This window comes from Piliocolobus tephrosceles, chromosome 9 (genome assembly GCF_002776525.5).
Source record: "Piliocolobus tephrosceles isolate RC106 chromosome 9, ASM277652v3, whole genome shotgun sequence".
In the NCBI taxonomy this organism is placed as follows: Eukaryota; Metazoa; Chordata; class Mammalia; order Primates; family Cercopithecidae; genus Piliocolobus; species Piliocolobus tephrosceles.
This window is the reverse complement of record NC_045442.1, coordinates 89,837,590-89,854,567: the sequence shown is the minus strand read 5'-3', so window position 1 is coordinate 89,854,567 and position 16,978 is coordinate 89,837,590. Positions and strand designations below refer to the sequence as shown.

The following is a 16,978-nucleotide window of genomic DNA, read 5'->3' as shown; positions in this document are numbered from 1 at the left end:
GTTAATCCCTTGGCCAGTACCACCCTTGCTGTCTAGGTTCCTGTAGCTTTATAGTGAGTGTTAATGTTGAGTAGAGTGACTCGTCTTACTTTATTCTTATTTTTCAAGATTGGTTAAGCTATCCCAAGGCTTGTGGCTTTCCATATAAATTTTAGAATAAACTTGTTTATGTCTACAACAACTTAGCTGGGATTTTGATAGGGAATGCATTAAACCTATAGATCAGTTTGGGGGGAGAATCTTTTTCTATTTTGAGTATTAAAATATATGAACACAGTATATTTATTCATTTTAGTTTTTTATTTCTTTCATCAGTATTACGATTTTCAGCATCCTGGTTGGGAATATATTTTGATAAGTTTAGACCTAAGTATTTCATTTTGATTGATTTTCATTTGTTTATCTTTTATCCTGCTAAACTCATTTGTTAGTTGTAGGAGGATTTTGTTTTGTTTTGTCTTTGTAGATTGCCTGGTATTGTCTACACAGACAGTTGTGTAGAAAACATAGAGACAGTGTTATTTCTTTCTGTTCAACCTGTATGGCTTTTCCTTCTTTCTTTTTTTAATTAAATTTTTTAGGGGTAGTGATGGGGTCTCACTATGTTGCTCAGGCTGCTCTCAAACTCCTGAACTCCAGTAATCTGCCTGCCTCAGCTTCCCAGAGTGCTGGGATTATAGGCGTGAGCGACCACGCCCGGCCTTCTTTCCATTTTAAATTTTTCTGCCTTAATTCAATGACTGGACTTTTAGTACAATGTGGAATAAGAGTGCTGGGAGTGGACTTCCTATGTTGTTCCCAATCTTTTCGCTGTTATTTATTTATTGTCATGATTAGATGTTGAATTTTGTCTAATGCCTTTTGGTGTCACTTGATATGATCATCTGGATATGGGTTTCATTCTTTACTCTTTTGATATAGATTACACTGATCCTTTTATTTTTTGAGACACAGTCTTCCTCTGTCACCCAGGCTGGAGTGCAGTGGTACGATCATGGCTCACTGCAGCCTTGACCTCCTGTGCTCCAGTGATCCTCCTGCCTCCACCTCCCAAGTAGCTGGGACTACACATGTGTGCTATCATGCCTGGCTAATTTTTTTTTTTTTTTTTTGTAGAACCAGGTCTTACTGTGTTGCCTAGGCTGGTCTTGGCTTCAAGGGAACTCTTGGCTTCAAGGGATCCTGCCACTTCAGCCTCCCAAGCGTTAGGTTTACAGGCAGGAGCCACTACATCTGGCCTGATTAATTTTTTGAATGTCAAAGCAGTCTTGTATTCCTGGAATAACTCTCACTTGATCATGAATGAAAATGAAGACACAACATATGGAAATATGTGTGTTTTCTGTTTTTTCTTTTTATGTCAGATGGTTAATGTGCTAATGTTGTAACAAGGGTCAAGGGTGGCATATCCCACATACATGCATGAATACCCAGTCATGACACTTGTGAACTATGAAAAGATCGCCATGTGAAAATTTTTATAGAAATCTTTTTGTGTTGTTGGATTCCATTTGATAGTATTTTGTTGAGGACTTTTTCATTCATGAGAGATATTGGTCTGTGGGTTTTTTTGTTTTGTTTTCTTTTTGTGGGGGTACTGTCTTCATCTGATTTTGGCATTGGGATAATACTAGCCTCATAAAAAGAGTTGCAAAGTGTTCCCTATTCTGTTTTCTGGAAGAGTTTGCATAGAATTGGGATGAATTCTTTAAATATTTGGTGTAATTCTCCAGTGAAACCATCTGTGCCTGGAGATTTCTTGTTCCAGAAGCTCTTAATTACAAATTTTATGTCTTTAATGGTTATAAGACGATTCAGATTATCTATTTCATCTTGCCTGAATTTTGGTAGTTTATGATTTTCAAGGTATTTCAAGTCCTGTTAGGGAAGTGGAAGTTGCACTGAGTGCCTTCTTGAAGAGAACAGCTTGAGTAGTCTGAGGGTGATGTTTAGAGTATTTGCTTAACACTCTTAAACGGCTGTGGGAGCCTTTTTGATAACCCCTGTTTTATTCGTGATGTTGTTGGTTTGTGTCTTCTCTGTTTTTATCTTTGTCGTAAAATTTATTAGTTTTGTTGATTCTATTCAAATAACCAGCTTTTTGTTTCATTGATTTTCTCTGTTTTTCTGTTTTCAATTTTATTGATTTCTGCCCTTTATTTTTTATTTATTTATTTATTTATTTTTTTTTTTTTTGAGACTTAGTTTCACTCTTGTTGCCCAGTCTGGAGTGCAATGGCATGATCTTGGCTCCCCGCAACCTCCACCTCTTGGTTCAAGTAGCTACTTGCTTCCCGAGTAGCTGGGATTACAAACATGCACCACCACGCACAGCTAATTTTTTGTTATTTTTTGTAGAGACGAGTTTCTCCATGTTGGTTAGGCTGGTCTCAAACTCCCTACCTCAGGTGATCCACCTGCCTTGGCCTCCCAAAGTGCTGGGATTACAGGCATGAGCCACCGCGCCCGGCTGATTTCTGCGCTTATTATTTCTATTCTTCTGTTTGGGGTTTATTTTGTTCATCTTGAAGTTTCTTAGGTTATTGGTTTATCTTTTCTCATTTCTAATGTGAGCATTTAGTGCTTAAATTTCCTTCTCAGTACTGCTGTGCTGTACCCCACAAATGTTCATGTGTTGTATTTTCATTCATATTTCCTTTGGGACTTCTTTTTGGCCCATGCATTATTTATAAATATGTTGTTTTAATTATCAAGTATTTAGAGAGTTTCCTGCCTTTCTGTTATAGATTTCTAGCTTGATTACATTATGTTCTGAGAACATATTCTTATGATTTGAATTCTTTTAGATTTGCTGTGATTTCTTTTACTGCCCCAAATATACTTCATCTTTTTAGATTTCTATTGGCTTTAAAAATGTATGTATTTTGCTGTTGGGGAGTAGGCTGTTGTACAGATGTCAGATTTTGCTGGTTGACTGTTCAGATCTTTTGTAAATCCTTGCTCCTTTGCTGCCTAGTTTCACTCTGTCACTTATGCTAGAGTGCAGTGGCACGAACATGACTCACTGCAGCCTTGACCTCCTAGGCTCAAGCAGCTCCCCTGGCTTAACCTCCTGAGTAGCTGGTACTATAGGTGTGTGCCGCCATACCTGGCTAAATTTAAAATTTTTTGGAGAGACGGGGCCTTGCTATGTTTCCCAGGCTCAAACTCCTGGCCACAAGCAATCCTTTTTCTTGGCCTCCCAGAGTGCTGGGATTACAGGCATGAGCCACTGCGCCCAACCTCTGCCTCGTTTCAACAGTTGCTGAGAGGAGGATGTTGAAGTAGATGTCTTCTTGGTGGGTTAATCCTTTTGTCATTAAGCAGTTGTTATGGTCACTTCCTTTTCACGCCATTGGTGAAGGAGGGGTCCCTGCCCTAAAGTGTAGGAGATGGCTGAACATGACACCTTGTGTGGATGGATGAGATTGACAGCAGTGTTTTAGTCACATATACCCACAGCTTGGAGGAGAACACTGAATGTCACACAGGGTCAGATGGGCACCGTACTCTGTAGCGGAGTGAGGGCTGGGGGCTGAGGAGGCAGGCAGGCTTGGTAGTAACAAGAGCGCACAATGACTAATGGTTCCTGAGGGGGAATGCAATTGACTTGTTTGAATAAATTCATGGGCTGGCAGACAGGTGAAGTGAAACTTCTTAGGCTGAGGTGCAGCTCCTCTGGCTGATAAAAGAACTAGTCAGTTGGGGAGCCTTTCCTGCTGGGTGGCAGGGTAGGAGCTGTGTGTCAGAAACAGGAAAACCCATGGCTAGGCCTTTGGGGCCCTTTAAGGCTCAAAGATGCCAAGGCAGCATAGGAAATTTTAGATCTTAAAATTCAGCGAAGACCCTCTCCAGCTCTGGTGAATTATTTTGCTTGAAGTCTACTTCATGAGATATTAATATATTCATTCCTGCTTCCTTAAAAAATTAATGATTATATAAGATATCTTTCTCCATTCTTTTACTTTCAGCCTACTTAGGTCCTTAAGTGAGTTTGAAGTTTCTTACGAACAGTATCTAGTTGGGCCATGTGTTTATTATAGGCGCTCCATCAATCTGTCTTTTGGTTTATTTAGACCATTTACATTTAAGGTACTTATTGTTACATAATTGCTTATGTCTGATGTTTTTATTGTTTTTTTTTTGTTTGTTTGTTTCCTTTTTCTTTAGCTCCATCTTCGTCTATTTCTGTATAATGTTGTTGTGTGTATCTCTTTGTATAGTCTTAAAGTGTTTGCTCTGGATGTTACAATATGCATATTGTAATATAGTAGTCCACTGGTACCAGTATTTACCACTTCAAAGTGTGGAAACCTGCCTTGCATTTATGTCTCTTTACCTTTTCCACTTTAATAAATCACTGGCTTGAGCATTAGGTGGTGGTATAGTTTTTGTTTGAGTCGTCAAATGTGATTTTAAGAACTGTGGATTGTCTAGTGTGTGGTTTCCATATTTCTGGTCTTTCCTTTGTCCCTCCTCCCATATTCCCATATTCATCCCTTCTGCATAAGAACTTTCTGTAGTCATTTTTTTATTTTGATTTTTTTGTTTTAATTTTTTGTGTAGTGGAAATGACAGAACGTGTTTCTGTAGCCACTTTTTAGCATTTCTAAATTTACCAGGGACAAATTCCTATATTCTCTTCCTCTGAGAATGTCTTTATTTCTCTTTTCATTTCTGAAGGGTAGTTTCATGGGATATAGAATTTGTAGCCAACAGGTTTTTTTGTTTGTTTTTTTGTTTTTAAGCACTTGAAAATGTTGTGCCACTTCCTTCTGGCCTCCATGATTTTAGAGGAGAAATACACTGGCATTTGAGGTGGCGTGTCCCTGCTGGCATTCTGCCTTTTTTGATCTTTGTTTTCAGTTTTGAAAGTTTAATCAGTGTTGCTTTCTTTTGGTATACTTTAAGGTTTGCTCAGCTTCTTGAATCTGTAAGTTTATATCTTTCACCAAATGTGGGAAGCATCAGGAATTAGTTACTTGCATGCTTTCGCAGCTCTGGTCTCCTGTGGGACTAAGATAACATAAATGCGGGGTCTTTAGTTATTGTCCCACAGGTCCGTGCAGCTCTGTTCATTTGTTTTCAGGTTATTTTCTCTCTGTTGTTCAGACTGGGTGAATTCTGTTGATCAGGTTTCAGCTTCTCCGATTCTCTCCTCTGTCGTCTCCACTTTTACTCAATAGAGCCCATCCAGATAGATTTTTTTTTAATTCTGTTACTGTATTTTATATTTCTGTAATTTCCATTTGATTCTTCTTCAGTTTCTTTGCTGACGTTTTCAGTTCTTTGTTTGTTGCCATAGGATTTGTAGTTGCTTGTTGAAGCATTTTTATACTGACCATTATAAGCGATGATGGTTCCAACATCTGCCTATGTAATTTTTTTATTTTTGCAGGCAGTCCGCCTGTTTCGGTTTAGTCTGTAAGTCCTGGTCTACTTTGTGGGCTGTAATTCCATTGACAATTTAATTTCAGAGCCTTCATGGTGTTATTTTGCTGGGTCACCTTCCTATTGGATGAGGTCCAAGGAGACACCTGGCCACTACACATTCCCTAGTCCTAGAGACTCTCAGCAGCCTTTTTCTTTCCACCTTTCAGAATTCTCCATTGATCATCTCCTGTCTATTATTTCTAGAGTTTAGGTTACACTTTTTAGGAGGGAATAATGTGTTATCTTCTCTAGACCAGAAATCCTTAGTGGTGGTTTCGGGTTGTAACTGTGCTAAAGGGAGAACTGGCGTATTTGTGAAGTTGAGTCTTTCTTTTGAAATGAGAACATATCATTATACTGTAGATAATATTTACAACACCTACTTCCTTGGGTTGAAGAATGTGGTTAAGCTTAGGAAAGTATTTAACGCAGTGCCTGGTGTGGAGAGCACATACGAGTGTTGGTGGTGATGCTATTCCTTTCGTCCTTTGGTAGCATATTAAAGCTTTTCTTCTTTTTTTTTTTTTTTTTTAAATAAAGTTCCAGTGCATTTCTTGTTAGGTTTATTCCTATTTTATCCTTTTTTGGTTTTATTACAAATAGGCACTTCCTATCTATTATAACTTCTACCTGGTTCTTTGGCCCTTATGTGAAAATGTTTTAATAGCTTTCTAAACATTGCTCTCCCAAATGAGTTTTAACTTGCCTGTTTCTTTTGTTTTCCTTTTTTTGAGACAGGGTCTCACTCTGTCACCCAGGCCAGAGTTCAATGACGCAGTTATGGCTCACTGCAACCTCTGCCTCTCAGGCCCCCAAAGGGCTGGGTTTACAGTCATGAGCCACTGCACGCAGCCTTATTTGTCTATTTCTTTTAAGAGTGAGAACTATAATTGAGCCCAGAGCTCCAAAAACAAATGAAAGAATGAATGAGTGAATAAGCTCTTCCCATGGGTTTGGTGTGGTTTGGGGCTCTACTCTTAATCTAAATGCTGTGTTTTATATAATCTAGGTGTGTTACACGATTGTGTTGTGTTGAACTTACACTGAGACTCCTTTTCACATGTGCTGGTATCAGCGTGGGGCTTTTCTATTCACTCTTTGAACTATTCATTTGGGGGACACAGATAGACCTCTGTGTCTTTTGAGTGTCCATTGGTTGGGTGCAGTGGCTCATGCCTGTAATCCCAGCACTTTGGGAGGCTGAGGAGGGCAGATCATGAGGTCAGGAGTTTGAGACCAGCCTGGCCAATATGGTGAAATCCTATCTCTACTAAAAATACAGAAATTAGCCAGGCCTGGTGGCGGGTGCCTATAATCCCAGCTACTCGGGAGACTGAGGCAGTAGAATTGCTTGAACCCGGGAGGCGGAGGTTAAAGTGAGCCGAGATCATGCCACTACACTCCAGCTTGGGTGTAGACAGAGCAAGACTCCGATCCAGGAAAAAAAAAAAAAAAAAGAGTATCCATTATCTACACTGGAAAAATTGAGATTGGGATTTTGACATGAAATGTGGATTGGGTCCATTTAGTTTACCTAAACAGATGATGAAATACTAATTGTTTTACGAAACATTCCCTAGTGCAGTTTTGCCTGTGTGTGTGGTGACGGGAACAGTGAGAATGAGACTTGGAACGTGGAGTGCGCTGTGGGCCTGTGGTGGGTGGGGCCAGCAGCACCCATGCCTGGCTCACGGAGTAGCCTTTGGGTGTTCTTTTCCCAGAGGAGCTCTACGGTGACTTTGAAGACTTGGAAACAGGGGATGTGCACAAGGGAAAATCAGGTCCTGATACTCAGGTATGACTTTGCTGTGGCTGGCTGTTCTTGGTCATTGTGTTCTGAGAGAGGCCCACATTGAGAAATGCAAATCTTACTTGTGATGTGTGAAGATTGCAGACTGGATGGATAGATTCCTTCCTAAAGGGTGGGGATGTGGAGACCATCCAAAGATGTTTACTTGTTAAGTTTTGGATGACAATTACTACCACTTTTTGCCATAGTCATTTGCCAAGTCCACTGTGATTTTTCACTCACAGAAGTCTTAGTTTCTTGGACTTACATTCGACCATTGCCGTCATTCTCCTCTTCTTAAATTTAAGTGTCATTTAAAAGACCAAAGTCCCTGTTCTCCCTAATATTTCTTTGGAATAGGGTCTGGGAGCATCTCCGTGAGGGACACATCTGTTATTTTTATTCTAGTTTGTGTTCCCAGCCAGCTTAAGGAATGGCAGTTAATTGTAATGCAGATGTAACTGTTTCCTGTAGCAGTACCATGTTATTCAGAGACAAAGGTTGTGTTGTGTTTTGTTTTGTTTTGTTTTATTGATAGTGATAACAGATTTTGCTAAGATTTTTGTTTAAATCGAACTTTAAAAAATCTAATGTTTAAAGAAAAGACCTTCATAAACATACACAAAATTTTTTCTTCTGGAAATTTAAGAATGAACATATAGAGAAAGAACTTAAGGAAGAAATTGACCCCAACGAAGAAGAAAGTGCCAAGAAAAAGCATTTGGATAAGAAGAGAAAATTGAAGGAGATGTTTGATGCAGAATATGATGAAGGAGAAAGCACATATTTTGATGATCTTAAAGGAGAAATGCAGAAACAAGCACAGGTGAAAAGCCTCAGTTCCTCTCAGCCCCTTGTCAAGACTATCATAGCACAGGAATCCCTGATTTTGTTTGGGTTTCTGCTTCCTATCCTGCTTCTGTGCCTTTCATTTGGACTCCTGGGTAGAGATGTATGTGAATGTGTTTATTAATGCAGTGAGCTCATTGTTTCTGCAGTCAGAAGGTCACCAGAAAAAGATCCATACCTATTTTATAACAAGAATTAGGAAACAGAAATGACTGAGGCATGGTCTCTACTTTTGAGACTTTTACAATGTAGTGATCTGAGACTGTGTGTTCATTTCAGTGCAAGCATTGGCTGCCTATTCCGATTGCTGCTCCCTGATTTGAATGGCAGGTGATCAGTGGCCCGTGTGGCTTATGGACACAGCAGAGCTCCCAGGAGGAGTGCTCTGAAAACTCATCCTGGTCAGAGTTCAGAAGGACATGTGGAGTGTAAGGTCCGATGCGGAGATAAAGGGAGATGGTGTGGCCCTCCTGCCTGGGGGTGCTGAGCAGGTTGCTGGAGGTGGTGATCTCACTCTGAAGGAGACAGACACAGAAACATGTGTACAGCTGATGGTGAGCATCTGAGTTGCGCCTTGTTAGTGAGGCCAGGAGTGCCTGTGTAAGCTGGAACAGATCTAGGTCTTCATTTAGCCAAAGAACTATCTCCTGATTAGGCATTAGCTTCGTGGTTGCTAGTCTGTGTTGACCTTTGATTGGCATGACTAGGCTAACAATGAAGTTTTTGCTTCACAACATTTACAATTTAAAATTACCTAGAGCCTTGTGGGCCATTGGAAAAGACTGAATGTTTCACTCTGAAATGGGAGTCCTTGGAGGGATTTGAGCAAAGGACAGACATTCAGGTAATCAGATCACTCTGCCAAAAGATCATTCGGGTGGCACAAACCAGAGAGCTGGCAGTGGAAATGAGACAAAGTCAAATCCGGATAGACTTTATTTGGAAGCTGGGTCAGTAGGATTTCCTGGTGGACTGAATGTGGGGTGTGTGAGAGAAAATGAGGATGGTGACTGGAAGTTCCTGGAAGGATGGGTTGTTGTAAGTTAGACAGGAAACCCTCTGCAGATGCAGCTTTGGGAAGATGATGTTTGGGTCGGCTGGGTGTCATGCAGACAAGCGGAGTGTCAGGTCTGGAGAGAGGTCTGGCCAGGGACTTAGATGTACAGCCCTCAGCATGTAGATGCCACTTAACGTTGTCAGGTGGCCGGGGAGTGAGTGTAGAGTGAATGGGAGGAGCAAGACTGGCATGGGCGAGATGGGGCGACTGTGGCTGTGAGGCCTGAGCAGTGCCCAGGCAGGAGAAGCAGTGTGAGCATGCAGGCACACGGGAAGCCAGTTGTACATGGAAGCGAAGCGTTGTTCAGACCCTGCTGCCATGTTAACTATGGTGAAGGCAGAGTTGACCACTGGAAGAGTCCTTCAGTGTGGAGGCCTTCATCAATCTTGGCAAGCACCAATTTTCATGGATGTAGGAGAATGGGAGCAGAGGAACTGGAAGCTGTGACTGCAGAAAACTTTTGTGGGGTTTTGCTGCAGAGAGAAGCAGAGAAATGGAGCAGTTGTTGGTGGAAAAAGTGGAATCAAAAGGTTTTGAGACAAGAGAGGGAACAGAGGGAACAGCTGTTGGAATAAAGTCCAGGAAGAGTGGATGGTGTCTAGTGAGGCAGTGATGTGTGGCCCTGAGTAGAGGCCTGGACAAATCATCTGTTCCTGAGCTGCCCGTAGAACTTTCTGTGATCATGGAGATGCACGTCTGTTCTTCCCAATATTGTAACCCTGGCCGCAGGTTGATATGGACCACTTCCAGTGTGACTAGTATGATTGAGGAACTGCATTTTGAATATTACCTAATTGTAATTAATTTTAATTTAAATAGCCACACATAGCTCCCGTATGGGCCAGGTCAGAGCTCTGATAAGGCTGGATATGGGAGGAAACCCTGGTAGAGGGTTGACCTTGGAGGTTCTTTTGGTTTTGGAGTGAATCAGGAAACAGCCATCAGCTGAGTGGAGGTGAGGGCGGTGTTGGGTGTTTGAAGACAGGAAAAGTATGAAAGAATTGTTTGGAGAGGAAGAAAAGAAGGTGTGGACTGGAGACATTTCCAGTGTTCAGGCACGCAGAGCTCCACAGAGTTATCTACATTTGCTGTCCCTTGGAGCAGCAGAGAAGAAAACGGTTGGGACATATTCTGAGCAGACTGTAGAGGTAAAATGTGTAGGGTTTTTTTTTTGTTTCTTGCTTTTTGTTTTTTGAGACAGAATCTCGCTCTATTGCCCAGGCTGGAGTGCAGTGGCACGATCGCAACTTACTGCAACTTCCGTCTCCCGGGTTCAAGCAGTTCTCTCACCTCTGCTCCTGAGTAGCTGGGACTACAGGCACACACCACCACACCCAGCTAATTTTGGTATTTTTAGTAGAGACGGGGTTTCACCATGTTGGCAAGACTGGTTTCAAATGCCTGATCTCATGGAATCCGCCTACTCCTGATCTCATGTGATCCGCCTCCCTCGGCCTCCCAAAGCGCTGGGACTACAGGCGTGAGCCTCTGTGCCTGGCCAAATGTGTAGTATTTTTAATAGGATAAAGCCTACATAATTCTGTCCATAGTTCCTTTATTTAGAAATTGCTCCTTTCTTCATGTTAATCTTATGTTTATTACAGATAACGGCATATGGGTTTGTTTTTTTTTTTTTTTTCCTGTCATGTGTAGCTGAATCGCGCAGAATTTGAAGATCAAGATGATGAAGCCAGAGTTCAGTATGAGGGTTTTCGACCTGGGATGTACGTCCGCATTGAGATTGAAAATGTTCCCTGTGAATTTGTGCAGAACTTTGACCCCCATTACCCCATTATCCTGGGTGGCTTGGGCAACAGTGAGGGAAATGTTGGATACGTGCAGGTGGGTCCCTTTGCGGCATATTTGGTGCCTGAGGCTCGGTGGATTTCCCCTCCATCAATCATCTTATCCTCTTGTCCCCTCAGATGCGTCTGAAGAAACATCGCTGGTATAAGAAAATCCTCAAGTCCCGAGATCCAATCATATTTTCTGTAGGGTGGAGGAGGTTTCAGACCATCCCACTGTATTATATCGAAGACCACAATGGAAGACAAAGGCTTCTAAAGTATACCCCACAGCACATGCATTGCGGAGCAGCCTTTTGGGGTAAAATATGATGACAATAACTTGCCTGTTGCTGAGATTAAACCTTACAAGCTGCATTATTATAGCTTTTTGCTTTTCCTTTCATAAAATTTCACTCCTAAGATTTTTCTCTTTTCTGGGAGCGGGGAGGTGGTTTGGAGTATATATGTAAATCTGTATCCAAATCCAAATGTCCATATCCAGTATGTTAAACTAGAATCGAAAATTTGTGGTTTGCTATATTTCTTTTTTTGCTTTTCCTTTAAGGCCCTATCACTCCACAGGGAACTGGTTTTTTGGCAATACAGTCTGTCAGTGGCGTAATGGTAACTATCTTGGATGATTTCTTTTACAGATTGGTTTGAGAAATATATCCTGAATGTGGGTTATATACATGAGACTTTTAAGTTGAAAATTACTCATTTTTATTAATATAAAGTAAATTTCCCTTTGCTTTTACTCTTCCTACATCCTTTTCAGTAGGGTGTGGGATTAAAGGAGGGGAGGTGGAAGAATTATAATGGTACATTTCCTATTTTTGTGCATCTTTTGGATTTATTTATCTAAGCAAGTACTTAAGCAGTGCTCACCATGTGCCAGGCACTATATGAGGTTGTGAGGAGCCATCAGAGACCAGCCAGACACGAGACTCCCTGCAGGGGTAGCAGTCTGTTCACACCATTTTCATTTGACCAGTCAGGCAGGGCAGGGTTTATCGGTCCCATTTAACAGAGAAGAAAGCAGAATAATGAGCAGATGGAATCTGCCCTGGAGGTCCAAATTTTAATTTCCTAAACATTGCAACTGTATTTTCTTTTCCATTTCATTCCAAATAAATCATTATAGTGAAATAACATTCCTCTGAAATCACTCTCAGGAAAGTACTCAAGTAGCGCTTGGTTTTTTGTTTGTTTGTTTTGTTTTGTTTTGTTTTTTGAGACAGAGTCTCAGTCTGTCATCCAGACTGGAGTGCACTGGCACGATCTTGGCTCACTGCAACCTCTGCCTCCTGGGTTTAAGCAGTTCTCCTGCCTCAGCCTCCCAAGTAGCTGGGATTACAGGTGTGCACCACCATGCCGAGCTAATTTTTGTGTTTTTAGTAGAGACGGGATTTTGCCATGTTGGCCAGACTGGTCTCGAACTTCTGACCTCAGGTGATCCGCCCACGTTAGCATCCCAAAGTACTGGGATTACAGGTGTGAGCCACTGTGCCCGGCCTCATGTCACCCTTGTTATTTTGGCTTACTAACTTTAGTTTTGGATTGCTTTTGTCAGACCACTGGGTTGCAAGTTCAGATAGTCTCTCTTGTTTTTCTTAGCTAATTGTAAGTAAAATTCACTTCGGTAATGTATTGTGTCACATAGAATTGAAGTTTTTCTCTTGCTGATATTATTCCTATTTTCAAATTTTGGGGTTCCTGTTAGCCTGATTTTCGGATAGCTGCCACAGGAGTTGTCCTTGATCTGGATAAATCCATAAAAATTGTGAAGAAATTAAAGCTAACTGGTTTTCCATATAAAATTTTCAAGAACACTTCATTTATTAAGGTCTGTATATCTATATATTCTCATATGTATAAATATCCATATTGTTTGAGAAAAGGAATGAAATACCTCTAAAATATGGGCCTCATGTTTTTAGAAAAGTATTTGAAATCTTTTATAAACTTCATATTTTGTTTGCTCCTTTATATTCTGTTACTTAACTATACAGAAGAAAGCAGTAGTAAAACAGCTATTTAGGAACTGAGGCTGTTACTCATGACTTCCATGTGAGACTGCCACAGAAGTCATATTGAAAATATGTCATTTTATCCACTGGGTTTTGTTTCCTGCTTTTAAAATTTGTGTTAACAAAGGAAAATAAAAATCACAAGTTTATCTAACCATTCAGCAGAAAAATTGACAAAGCATTTGCAGACAACTTGGCAAGGGTACAGAGAAATGGATGTACTGTTTTTCAGTGTTTGGGGAGGGTGGTTTGAGCAGCATTTATTGACAATTTCATTAGTGTGGATGTTTCCATTAGAAACACAGAGTTAGGAAGATCATAAAATGTTCTTGCAATATAAGGTAATAATACCACCGGCGTTTATCTTACTGTTTTCATGTTCTAAGTGCATACACCTGAGTAAAAGAATCTGAGCTGCAGTCCAGTCCGAGAGACGCCAGCGAAGGCTGCCTAGGCCAGTTCAGTCCAGTAAATCCCTCTTCGATATTCTCTTCCACACAGACAGCGGTGATGAGCATGCCCATGAACCCACATGATTATTTTGGGGGAAATGAAAGGGTTGTATTTTTGAGGTAGTAATTCCACTTTCAGGGGCAAATACATTTTGATTATTGTATCACCCTTCAGTGAGTTGTTTTTGTCCTTTAACCAAGTATGTATCTTTGAAGTAAGAAGTAAAGCATAAAGTATATGATTTTGTGTGTGTGTGTGTGTTTATCTTACTATACCTATAGGGAATGTTTAATTCTGCCTTGGAAGTGGCCAAATTTGAAGGTGCTGTGATTCGAACTGTCAGTGGGATAAGGGGGCAGATCAAGAAAGCGCTCCGAGCTCCAGAAGGCGCTTTCCGGGCCAGCTTTGAGGATAAACTGCTGATGAGCGGTGAGTGTCTTGAGTAGTGTTCAGGGCAGAGTGTTACCATTCATGCTTGACCTCTAGCCAGTGTGATGAGAGGCTGGAGTCAGGTCTCTAGAGGCTAGAGTCAGGTCTTTAGAGAGTTGAGCGGCTCCAGCCTTAGATCTTCCAGTCTTACGCGGTGTGCCCATTCGCCTTGTGTCTGCAGTCCCCTGGCCACACCCAGTAACAGTTCTGTGATCTATGAGAATAGTTTCCTTAGCAAGCTTTCCCTTCAAATACTTTGCAGCCAGGCAGAGAAGTTTGGAGTGAAGGTTTTTTTCTTTGTTTCTTCGCAATATGGATATGAATCTTCTTTTGAAAATGTTAAAGTAAATTACCTCTCTTTTCAGATATTGTTTTCATGCGAACTTGGTATCCTGTTTCCATCCCAGCCTTCTATAACCCAGTAACATCTTTGTTGAAACCCGTGGGTGAGAAAGACACCTGGTCAGGAATGCGGACCACAGGCCAACTCAGGCTTGCCCATGGCGTCAGACTAAAGGCAAACAAGGACTCTCTGTATAAGGTACTGGTTGCGTGTGTGTTAGTGGAGATGAAGCCTGTGCTCTCCAGACAGGGAGTAACACAGATACTTTTCTATAATTTCGTACGTGCTTTGAATGTTCAAGTGTAAAGTCTAACGTTAAATTTGATTGAACAACTGTATATTCATGGAATATTTTGGAATGGAACACCAAAAAATGGTAATAGTGGTTCTTTCTGGATTGAAGACAAATTTATCTTTCTTAAAATAAATTTTATTTTATATATTTGAGGTTGAACACATGATCTTAAAGGACACATATAGATATTAAACTGGTTACTATAGTGAAGCAAATTAATATATCTACCATCTCACATAGTTTTTTTTGTGTGTGACAAGAACAGCTAAAATCTACTGATTTAACAAAAATCCCAAAGACAATACATTTTTATTAACTATAGCCCTCATGATGTACACTAGATCTCTAACTTGTTCATCCTACATGTCTGCTACTTTGTATTATTTTAATGTACGTCTCCCCATTTCCCTATTGGTCATTTCCTATTTGGCCCATTTTTCAACTGAGTTGTTTTTTTGCTATTATGTTATGAGTTCTTTACTGATTTTTGGATATTAACACTTTACCAGATATGCAGTTTGCAGATATTTCTTCCAGTCTGTAGGTTCCCTTTTCATTTCGTTGGTTGTTTCCTTTGCTGTGCAGAAGCTTTTTAGTTTCATGCAATCCTCCTTGTTTACATTTGTAGCCTGGCTTGTGGTGCGATATACAAAAATTATTGCTAAGGCCAATGTCAAGAGGCTTTTGCCCTGTGTTTTCTTCTAGGAGTTTTATGGTTTCAGGTCTTATTTAGGTCTTAGGTCTCATATCTGTTTTGAGTTGATTTTTGTGTATAGTGTATGATCAGGGTCCAATTTTATTCTTTTGCAAATGGAAATCCACTTTTCTCAGCACTATTATTGAAGAGACTATCTTTTTTTCCATCGTGTTGTCTTGTTTCCCCTTGTCAAAAATTAGTTGACAGTATATGTTTGGATTTATTTCAAAGATCTCTGTTCTGTTCCATTGGTCTATTTTTTTTTGTTTTTATGCCAGCACCATACTGTTTTGATTACTATAGCTTTGTAATACAATTTTAAATCAAGAGGTGTGATGCCTCCAACTTCTTCTTTCACAGTAATCTATTGGCCATTTGGGGTTTTTTGTGGCTCCATATGAGTTTCAGGATTGTTTTTTCTTTTCTTTCTTTTTTTTTTTTTTTTTTTTTTTTGAGACAGAGTTTCACTCTGTCACCCAAGCTGGAGTGCAGTGGCATAATCTTGGCTCACTGCAACCTCTGCCTCCTGGATTCAAGCAATTCTCCCGCCTCAGTCTCCCAGGTAGCTGGGACTACAGGCACGTGCCACTATGCCTGACCAGTTTTTGTAGTTTTAGTAGAGACAGGGTTTCACTATGTTGGCCAGGCTGGTCTCCAACTCCTCACCTTGTGATCAGCCCACTGCGGTCTCCCAAAATGCTAGGATTATAGGCGTGAGTCACTGCGCCTGGATTGTTTTTTTCTGTTCTGTAAAGAATGCCATCAGAACTTTGATGAGGATTTGTGTTAAATCTGTATATTTGCTTTGGGTAGTGTGAACATTTTAACAATATTAATTCTTCTGACCCATAAACATCAGAACTTTGATGAGGATTGTGTTAAATCTGTATATTTGCTTTGGGTAATGTGAACATTTTAACAATATTAATTCTTCTGATCCATAAACACAATATTAATTCTTCCATTTGTTCATGTCTAAATTTCTCTCATCAGTGTTTTATGGTTTTCAAGTGTACACATCTCTCACCTTCTTGGTTAAATTTATTCCTAAGTTTTCATTTTTCTTTGATGCTATTGTAAATGAGATTATTTTCTTGATGTCTTTGTCGGCTAGGTTATTTGTATATAGAAATGTGACTGATTTTTATATGTTGAGTTTATACCTTGCAGCTTAACTGAATTGATTTAGTAGTTCTCACAGTTTTTTGTGGAGTCTTTGGAGTTTTTTACATATAGGATCTTGTCATCTGCAAATAGAGATAGTTTTACTTCTTTAATTTAGTTGCCTTTTTTTCTCGTCTAATTGCTCTTGCAAGTACTCTGTTGAATAAAAGTGATGAGGCTGGGCATCCCTATCTTGTACTCAATCTTAGTGGAAAAGCTTTTAGTTGTTGCCCACTAACTATGATGTAGACTAGGTTCTTCATAAATGGTCTTTATTACATTGAGGAACTTTCCTTCTATACATAAACTATTAAGAGGTCTTATCAAGAAAGGTTGCTAAACTTTGTTAAATGCTTTTTCTGCATCAATCGAGGTGACCATGTGGTTTTTTAATTTTGTTAATGTGATATATCACATTGATTGATTTACATATATTAAACCAGCCTTGCATGCCAGGGATAAATCCCACTTAAATATGATGTATAATGTTTTTGATGTGTTGTTGAATTCTATTTGCTAAAATTTTTTTAGGATGTTTGCATCAGTGTTTAATTTTTTGGAGAAGTTGACCTGTAGTTTTTGTTTGTTTGTTTTGTGTGTGTGTTTGTGTGTGTGTGTGTGTGTGTGTGTGTGTGTGTGTGTGTGTGTGTGT

At 40.1% G+C, this 16,978-nt stretch overlaps 1 protein-coding gene and 1 non-coding gene across 4 annotated transcripts in view; one reads left to right on the top strand and one right to left on the bottom strand.

Annotated features, from left to right (window-relative positions):
* The window catches only part of BMS1 (BMS1 ribosome biogenesis factor), a 46,541-nt gene that overhangs the window by 25,337 nt on the left and 4,226 nt on the right, over positions 1–16,978 (top strand). For all 3 annotated transcript variants that reach the window (XM_026446753.1, XM_026446755.2, XM_026446754.1), the window contains exons 14-21: positions 7,155–7,228; positions 7,872–8,048; positions 10,782–10,970; positions 11,054–11,234; positions 11,481–11,539; positions 12,639–12,761; positions 13,680–13,827; positions 14,193–14,368. In XM_026446753.1, coding sequence (XP_026302538.1) covers positions 7,155–7,228; positions 7,872–8,048; positions 10,782–10,970; positions 11,054–11,234; positions 11,481–11,539; positions 12,639–12,761; positions 13,680–13,827; positions 14,193–14,368 — 1,127 coding nt within the window. The remainder of the gene's footprint in view (positions 1–7,154; positions 7,229–7,871; positions 8,049–10,781; positions 10,971–11,053; positions 11,235–11,480; positions 11,540–12,638; positions 12,762–13,679; positions 13,828–14,192; positions 14,369–16,978) is intronic.
* Positions 1,359–1,462, bottom strand: LOC111536040. Its single transcript, XR_002729634.1, has one exon. It is a non-coding gene; the product is annotated as a small nucleolar RNA U13 (small nucleolar RNA).